The following is a 14,476-nucleotide window of genomic DNA, read 5'->3' as shown; positions in this document are numbered from 1 at the left end:
TTAATATTTGTTAGTTTTTATATTGTGTTTCTTTTCTGCTTTGTTACATGAATTTAAAAATCGCACAAAACCAAGTTATATAGTCCAACAGGTTTAATTGAAGCACTAGCTTTCAGAGCACTGCTCGTTCATCAGGTGGTTGTGTCCTGATGAAGGAGCAGCGCTCCAAAAGCAAGTGCTTCCAATTAAACCTGTTGGACTATAACCTGGCGTTGTGTGATTTTTAACTTTGTACACCCTGGTCCAACACCAGCATCTCCATATCATTGTTACATGAAAGTTGTAAACTTTTGCCATTTTTGCTCAATTCACAGTATGGGGGGTATGCAAGAGCATTTTTGCAAGTATATTTTTGCGGTCATCAAATGGAGGAATTTTGATCCTATTTGAATTTTATTTCACTTTGAGCATTAACAATAAAATCAATTTAAATGGTCCAGTGAGAATTTCATGTGTCAACCTAGTGTGAGCGGCCTCCTAAACATACGATACAAATTGGTGAGGATGAGTGATAAAAGTGTATTTTTGACAAATTGCAATATCACCTAGTGTTTTAAATTTTAAAACTTAGAAACAGTGGTAGCTATTAGCCTTCCTGGGTCTTATTTATTGTTGTTGAAAGTTAGTTGGCCAATTATAATTACTGTTTCTGAAGATTTTATATTAGAACAGGCATTCTTAATACTTTTTGGTTCTGAGGTCTTTCCACTTCAATTCCACCATCAGTGTTATAAAAATTGTATAGAACTCCTGTAACACAACATATATATCTATATTCATAGATTATGGGGAGAACTGGAAGGTATTAAACTATTTGGTCACTTTCAGGATTAAAATTGGGTTTTTACCAAAAGCTTGAAAGGAAGGTCAACAGTTTAATGTGGGCTGTGACCCGTCTACTAGTTACAGAATGTTAAATAACTTTGGAAAATAACACTTGGGGAGATGAGATATAAGGTTAATTGCCTGTAATTACTGGATGACCTGGTTTTGGAAGAAACTTTGGGCATTCCTGTGCTGATGGTTGCTTAGCAACTCTTTCTGGATTTGGTTTTTGGTTTCACAATCCTAGGGGGTCAAAGAGGAAGGGATGAAACCTTCAAAACTGTAGTCTGGCTGCAAATTCGCCCTCTTTTTGGCACACCTGATAAGAGTTTCCACACGTCAGTATTTTGATTAGCTTGTGAACCTGAAATTCTGAACTGTGACCACTGTGCAAAGACACGAATACAGAGGAACCTTGATTATCCGAACAAGGTGGGTAGGCACTATTTTGTTTGGATAATTGATTATTTGGTTAATCAATTCAATACGTTTCCTCTGGGGCTCGGAATTTTTTATTACGTCTGCTTCCCGTTCAGAAGACGAGCTCTTGCACACCCCCAATACTGTCCACTGCCTGCCCCCAACACTGCCCCACTGCCCGGCCACCCCAACCAGCCCCGTCCAACACTGTCCCACTGCCCGACCCCCCAATCCCCCATCCAACACTGCCCCATTGCCCGCTTCCCCAAACCCCATCCAACATCACCCTGCCGCCCGACCCCATACTCCATCCAACACCGCCCCCGCCTGCCCCCAAACCCTGTCCAACGCCGCCCCCACTACCCGCGCCCCTAAACCCCAGTCCAACACCGCACCACCCGTCCTCAAACGCCATCCAACACTGCCCCCCGCCCTCCAAACCCCAGCCAACACCACCCTACTGCCTGCACCCAAACCCCACCCATCACCGCCCCAAACCCTGTCCAACATCGCCCCCATCCGCCCCCCAAACCCCGTCCAACACCGCCCCACCCGTCCTCAAACCCCATCCAACACCATCCTACTGCCTGCACCCAAACCCCACCCAACACCGCCCCCAAACCTGTCCAACACCGCCCCATTTGCCCCCCCAAACACTGTCCAACATGACCCCCCCCCCCCCCCCCCAACAACCCCCATCCACACCAACACATCTCCTGCCCTGCCCCCTCTCTGGGGTAGCTGGACTGGACACCAACAACAAGACTGCTGCTGCTAATGCCTTTTGTGAGTCTCCAAACAGCACGTGTGCACGCGCGCGCGCGCACACACACACACACACATATACAAAACTTTTTGACAGATTCCAACCTCTGCACTGTACAGGACAGTGTTAGAGAGATTATCTGGGGAAGGAGGGGTTTAGGGTACACGTCTATGTAGAACTCCAGGGAAAGTGTGGGAAGAGAGGGAGGGGGGAGGTGGGAGGTCAGTCATTTAGAGATGGTGCTGGTGCTCCCAGGAGTCTAGGACTGTTCTCGGCAGCACTTTTAATCACTGTAGACAAAAGACGCGATCAGTGTTGGACACAGTCTTTGTTGTAATGTTTCCAACCTCGAGATCTCCTTTGGATAATCCGATTTTTGGATAATTGGTATTCGGATATTCGAGGTTCCTCGGTATACTTGATTTCCAACCAAACTGCAGTCTTGTTTGAAAAGATCTTCCATTCGTCTACAACGGACAGTAATTCATTTCATCAACAAGAAATGTCGTTGACCTAGAGAATCCATCAAATCCTATCCTTTACTTCCAAACTGTTGGCCAAGAAGATTGTTTTTCTTTTGTCCTTTGTTATAAAATCATCTTTGCAGAGTTTTTTTTGTGTGAGTCTCTGTTTTGGGATTGAAAAGATATATTCTGATTCTGAATTATAGCCTAGATGTAAAGCAGTTTCACCACTTTTTTTTCAGAATGAGTTTTGTTTTATAATAAACTGATATTTTGAGCTCGGTAAAGCAGCCTGGCAAAGGTCTCACTTTTTCTGGATAGCATTCTAAAAGTGAATCAACCAAGTATTTTGGTGACCTATACTAAGCATTTTCATTCAATCGTCTGACTCACGGACTTGTGGTGCTTGATTATCTGGCCATACCTCCCATCCTATCAATCTCTTTATTTTTGTTAACCTTGAGAGGTTCTGTCAAGATATCACTACATCTTGGAGCATACATGCATGACTTGGTTCCCGATGAAGGGCTTATGCCCGAAACCTTAATTCTTCTGCTCCTTGGATGCTGCCTGACCTGTTGTGTTTTTCCAGAACCCCACACTCGACTCTGATCACCTCGCTGTCTCCATGCATGACTTGGTACCTTGTTTTCAAATATGTAATCGTTGACCATCCAACTTCATCTTAGTAGGTTGTGCTAAATGGTACCAATGTATTCTGTGCTACAGAACAACTGTATACTGTAGAATCATAGAATGGCACACACTACAGGAGACCTCTCAATCCACTAAGTTGGGCATTGACTCTTTCGAAGAATGTTTCAGTTAGTTCCACCCGCTAAATCTTTCCAACATCTTTTTAAATGTTTTCTCCTTCAAATATTTTCTATCCAATTCCTTTATATCTAATTTCTCTCAAACTATGAGAAATACCTTTGACAATTTATTAAACATCTGACATTGAAGCCATTTCCCTTAATCAGTTCTACAATTAATTATATCCCCACCTTTTCAATTTTGGATTTGCTCAGGCAGCTTTGATTAATATTCAAATCATTATTTGTTTTCAGCAGCAGGCATTTTGGTTCGAAGAGAGTATCATGCAATGTTATACAGCTGATTTACATCATTCACCATAATAATGATGAATTATCATCAACATCCAATTTATGGGAAGTAATGCATTTACATTATATATTCAAGTTTTGAAGAGTTTAGAATTGGTGAATAAATTGGCTTGAGTTGAAATTAACATCTGTGGCTTCATGAATTTCAACATTCAACTTCAAAGTTGTTGCTTTGATCTCCAAGAAGAAATGGCAAGAAGTCATTTGGAAACTAGTATCCTGTTACTATAAACTGCACATGCACTCTGTGGTGATTGTACAGATAGTGTTTACACAGTTTGACAAATGTTATGACAAGCCAAAACCCTTCCCATTTAAGGCTGAATTCTTTTGAACTGAATAAATTTTACAACAGTTCCATGGTAAATTTGAACTTTTTATAGCCCTTTAATTGTATTATAATTTATTGAAAATTTCTTATTAAGGCATTGAGTTTTGGATGTTAAATAAGTTAGGTTTAAACCTAACTTCTTATTTTCAAAAAGGTTTCTAATTGCTCCCTGCATAATTTCATTAAATATTGACATAACGCCTCGTTTGGTTTTTCAAAGTTGTACAAAAGGTGACGAGTATGGAAGCTATTCCCAGATGTTTTTCATGGTTACCAGGAAAGACTTTTATTTGTATACAGTATACTCTTTTAACAATGGTCAATAAATACTGGAGGGAGTAATAATGGTGACATTAACCATTAAGCAAAATGTGCTCGGAGATTCTACTAAGTGGAATGTAATTAGCATGGGGACCTTCATGTAGACTGGATAAAGCAATTGAGCAAAAGCAATCTAGAAAATGAGTTTCAGAAAAGTTTCTGGCATTGTAAAATCAACTTGCGGGCAAACTAATTTTAGATCTCAGCAGGTTTAATTAGCAATCGTAAAAGAGTATAAGGACAATAGAAATAGAAACATGAGTAGGCTATTTGGCCCTTCAAATATGTCTGTCACTCAACAACATGTCTGATCTTCCGTAGGCCTCAACTCTTCACTTGTGCAAGCTCATTATAATTCAGGACTCACCAATATTTTTAAAAAGTCTATGTACTACCCTTTTAGAACTTTGCGATCGAGTCTCCACATCTTTCTGTGGTACTTTACTCCAGACATTCATAGGTCTGGGAGAAGACGTTCCTTCACACCTCAGTTTTAAATGAGTGGTCCCTTTGTTGTGAACTATGTTCACTAGTTTGAGAGTCTCTCCTCATCGCAACATTTACCCTGTCAAGGGAAAAGATAAATATGAGAATTGACCAGCCAGGAATGTGAAAACGATTGTCAGATCTTTTAAGGGTATACGTAAAGGAAAGTAACTAAATTAAACATTAGTTCTTTAGAGGCAGACAAGAGATTTGTTTTTAACTCACTTATGGGTTATGTACTTTGCATGCTGGGCCAGCATTCATTACCCATTAATAGTTGCCGTTGAGAAGGGATTAGTGAACTGCCTATTTGAACTGCTTCTAACTTCGAAGAGCATTCCTGGATTTTGACTTTGTTACAGTGAAGGAACAGCTACATGGTTCCAAGTCAGGATGTTGGATGGCTTAAAGGGTACTATTCCCATATATCTTTTGCCCTTTTGTTCTCGATGGTAGTGTTTGTGGGTTTGGAAGGTAATGAACCGTGGTGAATTGTAGTTTACAAATGTTGGGGAATGAATATTGTTGGTGTTAGATGGGGTGGCAGTCAGGCAGGCTACTTTATCCTGAATGGTGTTGACTCTATTGTTGGAGTTGCATTCATCAGCTGACTGGAAAGTATTCCACCACAATCCCGACTTTTGTCTTGCTTGTGCCTTGTAGATGGTGCATAGGCTTTTGGGAGTCAGGAACTGAATTACTCACTGCAGAATTCCTAGTCTCTGACCTGCTCTTGTTTCCACAATGGTTGTATGGCTGGTCCAGTAGTTTCTGATGAATGGTAACTGCTCCCTCTCTCAGGATGTGAGAATGGGACAAATTTATTGATGGTAATGTCATTGAAAGTCATGGGGTGATGGTTGGATATTCTTCTGCTGGAGATGATCATTGCCTTATGGTATGACTGTTAGTTGCCACTTATCAGCACAAGCCTGAATGGTGACCAGATTTTGCTGCAGTTGGGTTTTGACTGCTTCAGTATTTGAGGGGTCAGTGAATCACAAGTCATGAGTTATGAGAAGCTGTCAAAGGTTTTGAATCTGAGTTCAGAGTTTAACCCTTCCCTTCTGAAAGAGGAATCTCAAGAGATGATAGCTCTGTGACGATCTTGAAGAGTAATCTTACTTTCATCGTTTTAATATCTTTAATCCTTACCTACTTTCAGTCTTTGTATATGTATTTTTAGTAAATAACCTTATCAGTTTTTCACTTAAATAAATATAGACGTTTTGCAATACAGTAACCTTTGTATTATTTTAGGCTAAAGCTTTGCAGATGGTAATTTAAAGGTAAAACACTCAAATTGAAAGGGGGTCTATGTACAAGCTGAGACAAGTTCTTAGTTCATGGACCACTCTGGAGACCTGCCTGTTCCATTGTGACACTGGATCCATTGGCCTTGAAAACTGCATAAATAAAGGTTAGATAAATAAGTACCAATAATATAGGTGCAATTTATTGAGCCTATAGATTCTGGAATTTAGAAGAACAAGAGGTGATCTTATTCAAGATTATGAAGGGGCTTAACAAGGCAAAACAACTTCTTAGTATCTGCCTTTTTGAGGAACCTAGAACACGGAGACAATAGTGCAGGGCTACTTCTGGAAGCTAATGGGGAGTGTGGCAGAGTCTCTGCTAAACTCAATAGCTGAGATCAGTCCAGCAATTACATCAAGATCATTGAGGGCAGGTTTTTTTTTTCACTGTGGATTGTAGACTAGATCACAGGCATGTCATAGTTTCACTTTGGCTGATCCCTCCCACCAGTTTTCTTGCCAAGCAATGAAGGTTAAAATACCCTTGTGAAAAATACTGTGCAGAAAACAGCCATTTGGTCCATTATATGTGTGGTTTTCAACTAAAGCGCTTGACTTGAATCTTATCTCCCTGACCTTAAATAATTACAGAGTTATTAAATGATACTCATAGTCCTATATAGAAAGAATTCTAATAAGCGTAACCTCCTTGTCTAAAGATATGTCTGACCCACAGAACCATGACCTTCACCACAGGTAGAACAAGGAAACAGGTCCTGATCTACTTTAGCTAGAATGGGGTTTGAACATGTACTGTTGACAGTGACCATTCAGCGAACCAGCAAATCTTACCCTTACCTGCCCTATGCACACATGCGCAGGTAGAGAGGTTAAATCATCTGTATTTGTTAATTTAATTGAGAATAGAATACATCTGAAGAGTAAGCTCGAAGGTTGAACCTAACTATTTTTCATGTCTTCGACTTTTGATAATTCTCTCAATTCATTTTGACTACTCCTTATTCATGAGTAATTACAGAACTGCTAGTGAAGCTCAAGAACTCTAAAGTTGATTATAAGATGAAGAAAAGCCATACCCAGGTAGAGTTTATTGTAGAATATCTTTCTAACACTCTCATTTGTGATGCAGTGCAAAGCTGCAAATGTGGGTTCAATTCATACACTGGCTGAAGTTGCCATGAAGGACTCTTCTTATCAACCTCTCCCCTCACCTTACCCTCAGGTTAAGTCACCGCTAGTTGTGTCTTTCTAATGAGACAGCAGCCCATGTTCTGGTGAAACTACAACAACTTTACCTTTATATGAGTATCAATAATATGTGTTTTTGAAGTGCTCACTGTTCATAATATCCATATAAGCTTTTGCTAAATCTAACTGTGAACAGTACTTTTTTTTTCAGCGGGAACTTAATATTAGAGAAGGAACTTGGGAGAGAATTCGTACAGAAAAGAATCCTTATGTGCTGTGTAGTCTTATGTGGTCCTGGCTGGAACAGTTGAAAGAACCAGTTATAAGTAGGGAAGATGTGGAAACTTTGGCACATAAATATATGGATCCCAATAAAGCATTTTATTCATTAGAAAAGGTAATTTTCAGTTTTCTTGTATTTCATATCCATCCATTCTATATTTTAACATAGCAAAGTAATTTTCACTAGCCTTTCTGTTGAACCTATAAATGTAAGACTGAAGAGTGGAACTAGAAATTCTCTGGGGGAGGGGAGAGGAGAATCTACCCGTTTGATGCATGATTGAAACCTATAGTATGAATCATTCTTCTTGTGAGTCTTGGTTAGTGTCTAGAGTTATACTGATTCTATTCATTTTTAATAAATGTCTTTATTTGATTAAGGCATATTTAAAAGGCAGTTCATCAATATGAAATGGAAATAGTTCAATAATATGATATAATCATATATGACTATATAATATTCTTGTTAGCATAATATTCACTTACATGGTATTTTATCACTTTAAACAAGGGCCAATATCAGACACTGCTTTGCATTCTTGATTGTATGGCACAATTGCGTGATCTACCGTTTGATGTAGAAGATGCTATACTTACTCGGGCAATTCGAGCTTTTACTAAGGTAAGTACTCCATCTCTTGGGGGAAAAAGAATTGAATGAAGTCTTGGAGTGACAGAATTAGGGAAATGCTGTTTTATTTCATTATTCAACCCTAAATGTTGTACTTCCATAGAAATGAATAGAAAAGGTTTTTTTTAATTCCTGCGGTCTGTGTTTCATGTTGATTAAATTACTTTTGAATTTAGTCACTGTTATATAATTAAATATGACAGCTAATTTATGCCAACTAAGAGCCAACAAATAGCGAAGAGATGACTTTTTTTTGTTCATGTTGGTTGAGGGATAAATGTTGGACAAAAGGTACACAATAGAGAATAAATAGGATTACGGTTTATTATTAGAAAGTGACTGTAATCTGTTTCCCTGAAGACTTTGCAAATGACGTTTGACTGATCTTGCATATTTTTATAATTTTGTAATATTTGTATGAATGATAACACCCAATCAAATCAAGAGCCAGAAAAAGAGCAGAAGCTTCTTGAGCCCATTGGGTTAAATTCATTCAGTGTCAAGTGATGTAGATTAAGGTCATATTGAAGAAAAAAAAATCAAGTCTGCATTATAAGTACCTGTTAACAATGCAATCCTTTTCTTTTGCATAGACATAGTGCAGAAAGCTTGTGGTGTCAAAAAAATCTCACTGTTTCAGGCATGGAGAACATCTCGATACCTAGAACATTGATGGGAAATAAATGCTGACCTAGCTAGTGACCCTCAAGTCCTAAGAACAAGTAACAAAAGAAACAAATGACACATTGAGTACACTCTCCATTGTGAATATTTGTAGGTTCTCAAAACATGGGCATTAAAAGTGGGCGGTTTTTATTGTCCTGTATTAGTCAGGAATAAATCATTGCCAAGATTCTGTTGTACATGTTGAGGCAGTCATGTGGTCAGCATTAATGATTTATCCTTGTTATAGATTATTGTGCTACCTTTGTTTCCTGGATGATCAATCCTCCCATCCCTTCCCCACCTATCTAGCCTATGATTCAATTCAAGAGATTTAAATGATGGAGATGATAAAAGTTCTTATATCTCTTTGTTTTACGTCCTGTGGAAGCTGAGCATCACTTTGCATATTTTCCTGCAGCCAGTCCTGCATTTTACAGCAACTAGTAGAATTTAATTAATAAATCTGGAATGTAAAGCTAGTCTCAGTAATGGTGACCATTACAGCTAATATTGATTATTGTAAAAAGCCAACCGGTTTACTAATGTCCTTTTGGGAAGAAAATCTGCTGCCCCTGCCTAGCATAACTAGCGATTCAGACACATAGTAATATGGTTGATTCTTAACTGTCCTCCGACATAGCCTAGCAATCCACTCAGTTCAAGGGCATGTGGGAATGGACAACAATGTTGGCCTTTCCAACAATGCCCACCTTCCATGAAAGAACAAAAAACTTAAAATAATTAATTCTGTTAATGCCTCCTGATAATGTGTATCCATTAGAGTTGAGAAGGTATTTTTTTAATGAAAATGATGTAGCGTGAAAAGGTTGACAGTATAATCAAATTGAATGATTCATGCTTATTTATACCAATAAATCTACTGTGATATCACCCAAAATGAGCAGTTCTATTGTCTGTCTGTCATATTGCTGCTACTTGCTCTCCATTTCCACTTATGGTTGACAGTGTCATCTTCCATTTTTGCACCTTTCTCTTATTTTGGAGGCAATGGGGCATCAATGGAGAAGGAATGCTTCAACACTCATCGTAACCAGTCCTTTCCAGTTGACTCCCATTATCCTTTTCATTCATACCGCTCACCCGATATAGTCCCTTCTTCCCTACTGCCATTATATGTGCTGTAACCCAAATTCATTATCACTTTGAGCCAGTCTCCCTCTTTTGTTTAGCTTTCTTTCTAAAAGTGACATACTCCTCCTTAAACTTTGCCTCCGTCATTGCTCCACATCCATATTGCTCCACAATAATAGCTCCTATTGACATTAATACCATAATTTTAATGTAGAAAACACAAGCATTTTGCATCAACTTCATCAGACATAAATCTGATGAAAAATAGATTAAGCAGGACAGTCTTAAGATGTACTAGCCAATAAAAAATATATTGGCAAGTACATCTTAAGACTGTCCTGCTTAATCAAGAATAGAAGGATGCTGTTCAAGAAGCTGAGTATGAAGGCAAAGATATTTAGGGAGAGAATTCTAGAGCTTGTAGCCCAGAGGCAGCAGGTGGATCTACGAATTCTGAGATTAAAGTAATACGGAATATGCAACAGGCTACATTTAGAAGGATCTTCTCAAACTTTCCCCGAATCTTAGTGTGCTGACCTTGGGTTAACTACCACCAGTTGTTTTTCTCTTCTCATTTCTCATCTGTCTAATGAGAGGGCAGCGCTATGGACTAGTAGGATGGTGGCAACTTTATCTTTATTGAAAGCCGATATAAACGGGGAAACAATAATTGAGAACAACACTGGAAAACAAACAGAATGTTAACAATCCTTCATCAAAATACAACGTAGTAAGCATTTCCATTCAAGGTGGAATACTATTTATGAGAAGATTCCACTTCATGACATTAATGCTTTATAATTTGATGCCTTAGAAAATATTGGTTGATTGAGGTAGGAATGGCAAATATATACACATAAACGTGTAGCAATAAGTAGAACATAAGTGGGTGCTAAGTAGAACATGATATTTATAACTTTGTAGGGCCAAACTAAAGCTAACTGTAGTAAAAAAAATATAGCATTGATGTTCTAGTTTTGTTTGATATACCGAATGGGCCAAAGGGTCTTTTTATGTGCTGTAGACCTCTGACCCTACATTGGAAGGGAGGAGTGGCTTTGTGGAGCTTTTTCCTGGGGGATGAAACTGCTATAATTTTATAGCTCGTACATGGCCAGTGGAAAGAATGGCCTGTTAAGTTGTTATTTCCTCACTTCATGATTTCTTGTGGTCTTCCAGTTGGAAATACCAATCTGTGTAGAATAAATACTTGTGTATCAATAGTTTGTTGGAATAAAACCAAAACTGAGTGCTAGAGATCTAAAACAAAGAAAAACAGAATTTTCTGGAGAAACTCAGGTCTGGCAGCATCTGTGAAGAGAAAACAGCATTAACTTTTTGAGTCCAGTGATCCTTTCTCAGAACTGTTTGCAGCTATAAAATCTTTTCCGAACTGCTATCAGAAATATTAACACTTTTCTTCACAGATGCTGCCAACCTTCTGAGTTTCTCCAACAATTTTTATTTTTGTTTGCAATCGTTTGTTACAATTCTGTTCTTTTCCATTTTTTTAAACAGTATTCAATAGTATTCTTGCTTAAGTGGAAGAAACAACACCATTATTTGACAAATTATGTCTGATGCAACTTAATTTTAGTTTCCCATTTAATTTTATGATCTGCTTTTCTTTCCATATCTTTAAACTAATGTACAGAATAACCTTGATTATCTGAACAATCAGTTATCCGAACAAAATACTCCCCACCTGTCTTGTTCAGATAATCGAAGTTGTTCTGTACATTAGATTAGATTACTTACAGTGTGAAAACAGGCCCTTTGGCCCAACAAGTCCACACCAACCCACCCCCACTCTGCACCTAACACTATGGGCAATTTAACATGACCAATTCACCTAACCTGCACATTTTTTTGGACTGTGGGAGGAAACCGGAGCACCCAGAGGAAACCCACGCAGACACGGGGAGAATGTACAAACTCTACATAGTCAGTCACCTGAGGCGGAAATTGAACCTGGGTCCCTGGTGCTATGAGGCAGCAGTACTAACCACTGTGCCACAGTGCCGCCCACAAACATCTTTCAGTAAAATAGACTGAATAATGTTTAGACATGAAGTGCTGCTTTTGTTGGTGTTTTAAGAAAAGGATTACATGATTTTGACTGAGAAAGGAGCAAACATCACACTGTAGTAAGGAGCTGATCACAGCAGAACCAATATGGGGTTAGAATTAATTTGGGAGGGAAAAACAGTTTGATTCTTGTTGCTTGCTACACAGGGACCTCTAAAGCTGTACAGTTGTGAAGTTGAGCAAGAACAACTGTAAGCCATTTTCCAGCCAAAATGCTCACATTCTTGTGAAAGTAAATAGTAGCTATAAAGACTATAAAGAATAGTAGCTTGCATGTTGAGCTAATTTTTTTACAACTAGTTGATGCCTTCAGATGGGCTAGGGAGAAGGTTGAAAGAAAAACAATTCAAAATGAAAACGAAGGAATATTATAATATTTCCATCTACTTAGCTTTTCTTATTTATTGTTTCTTGAGTTAAATCTCATTGTAAAAAGTGAGGTCTGCAGATGCTGGAGATCAGAGCTGAAAATGTGTTGCTGGTTAAAGCACAGCAGGTTAGGCAGCATCCAAGGAACAGGAAATTCGACGTTTCGGGCCAGAGCCCTTCATCAGGAATGAGGATGGCGCATCATCCGCCGTCATTTCCGCCAACTCCAAACCGACCCCACCACCAGGGATATATTTCCCTCCCCTCCCCTATCAGCGTTCCTCAAAGACCACTCCCTTCGTGACTCCCTCGTCAGGTCCACACCCCCCACCAACCCAACCTCCACTCCCGGCACCTTCCCCTGCAACCGCAGGAAATGCAAAACTTGCGCCCACACCTCCTCCCTTACTTCTCTCCAAGGCCCCAAGGGATCCTTCCATATCCGCCACAAATTCACCTGCACCTCCACTCACATCATCTATTGCATCCGCTGCACCCGATGTGGCCTCCTCTATACTGGGGAGACAGGCCGCCTACTTGCAGAACGCTTCAGGGAACACCTCTGGGACACCCGAACCAACCAACCCAACCACCCCGTGGCTCAACACTTTAACTCTCCCTCCCACTCCACCGAAGACATGCAGGTCCTTGGACTCCTCCATTGCCAGAACATAACAACACGACGGTTGGAGGAAGAGCACCTCATCTTCCGCCTGGGAACCCTCCAGCCACAAGGGATGAACTCGGATTTCTCCAGTTTCCTCATTTCCCCTCCCCCAACCTTGTCTCAGTCGATTCCCTTGAACTCAGCACCGCCCTCCTAACCTGCAATCCTCTTCCTGACCTCTCCGCCCCCACCCCACTCTGGCCTATCACCCTCACCTTACCTCCTTCCACCTATCACATCTCCATCGCCCCTCCCCCAAGTCCCTCCTCCCTACCTTTTATCTTAGCCTGCCTGGCACCCTCTCCTCATTCCTGATGAAGGGCTCTGGCCCGAAACGTCGAATTTCCTGTTCCTTGGATGCTGCCTAACCTGCTGTGCTTTAACCAGCAACACATTTTCAGCTTAAATCTCATTGTGGCTGACTACTGCACAATAGATATGGGGCTCTACATTAGAGTTTCTTAATTGTCAATTGGTTAATAGGTATTTCTGTTATATCTTTCCCCAGGTCAGTTTTGATGCTGATGAAGCTCCTAAGGTTTACAATACACTCAAAACCATATTAAAGCCAATCTTAGAAGACAAGCAAGCAAAACTTGCAGATTTTGATGTTTCGAATAACTGTGCACAAAGTATAGGTTTGTAGATTCACTGAGCAAGAATGTAAAACATTCAGTTTTTCTGTTCCTGTTACCATCCCCAAAACATAGGGAGTACTTGAAAAACTAGATTATAGAGCAGGGCACTTTAATTAGGCAGTAAAATTTAAAATTCAGTAGCACACACTTAATTGTTGACAATGCATGCATTACAAAAACAAGCTTTGTTTCAAAAGAACAAGATGTACCATTGAGAAAAAAATCCTGCTCTATAACTTGCTCATCAAATATATGAACTGGCCACCAGTATTTAATGAGGTCTATTTGTTTAAAATCTGTCATGATTTGAAGTGCCATATATCAAAGTGGCAATATGTTGTTATTTTGAAGATGTTTAGTGTTTACAGTCATATGGTATATTTTGTACTGTACATGTTTTTTATTTGTAAAATATTGCTTTCCATGGCGAGTGTTACACGTTTAATGCAATAATCCAATGTTACATAGAAAAATGAAAGTGTATTTGAAAAATGTATGAAGAGAAAATTCATGACAGTTTAGATTGTTTTTATGAATTTTTAATAAGTGCATTACCCAGCAACTGTGATTTATTCTAAGGATAACATTCTTAGTGTATTTAAAACTGCAACAAAAGTACATGTAATTGAGATATTAATAAATTGTTAAAAATGTCTTGTACTCAGAATGCTATGTACACAAACTTATTTATTTACTTACAATGCATTCTTCTCAAAGCATCATAAGCTTTGAAATGGTTTATTGTTTGAACAGAGCTCCTGATGGTCTTTTCGGAAAGTAAGCACAATGGAAAGTTGAGGTATATATTAATTTCACCTGATCTGAAATGCTGGTACCT

The 14,476-nt window shown here is 39.2% G+C and overlaps 1 protein-coding gene across 1 annotated transcript in view; it reads left to right on the top strand.

Annotated features, from left to right (window-relative positions):
* The window catches only part of ptpdc1a (protein tyrosine phosphatase domain containing 1a), a 56,372-nt gene extending 42,424 nt beyond the window's left edge, over nucleotides 1-13,948 (top strand). Inside the window, exons 7-9 of the mRNA XM_060835158.1 lie at nucleotides 7,417-7,602; nucleotides 7,999-8,109; nucleotides 13,509-13,948. Of these exons, the coding sequence (XP_060691141.1) occupies nucleotides 7,417-7,602; nucleotides 7,999-8,109; nucleotides 13,509-13,646 (435 nt within the window). The 3' untranslated portion in view covers nucleotides 13,647-13,948. The remainder of the gene's footprint in view (nucleotides 1-7,416; nucleotides 7,603-7,998; nucleotides 8,110-13,508) is intronic.
* The last annotated feature ends 528 nt before the right edge of the window (nucleotides 13,949-14,476 follow it).

Source organism: Hemiscyllium ocellatum, chromosome 14 (genome assembly GCF_020745735.1).
Source record: "Hemiscyllium ocellatum isolate sHemOce1 chromosome 14, sHemOce1.pat.X.cur, whole genome shotgun sequence".
Taxonomy (NCBI): Eukaryota; Metazoa; Chordata; class Chondrichthyes; order Orectolobiformes; family Hemiscylliidae; genus Hemiscyllium; species Hemiscyllium ocellatum.
The sequence above is the reverse complement of the archived record's forward strand: the minus strand, read 5'-3'. Positions and strand labels throughout refer to the sequence as shown.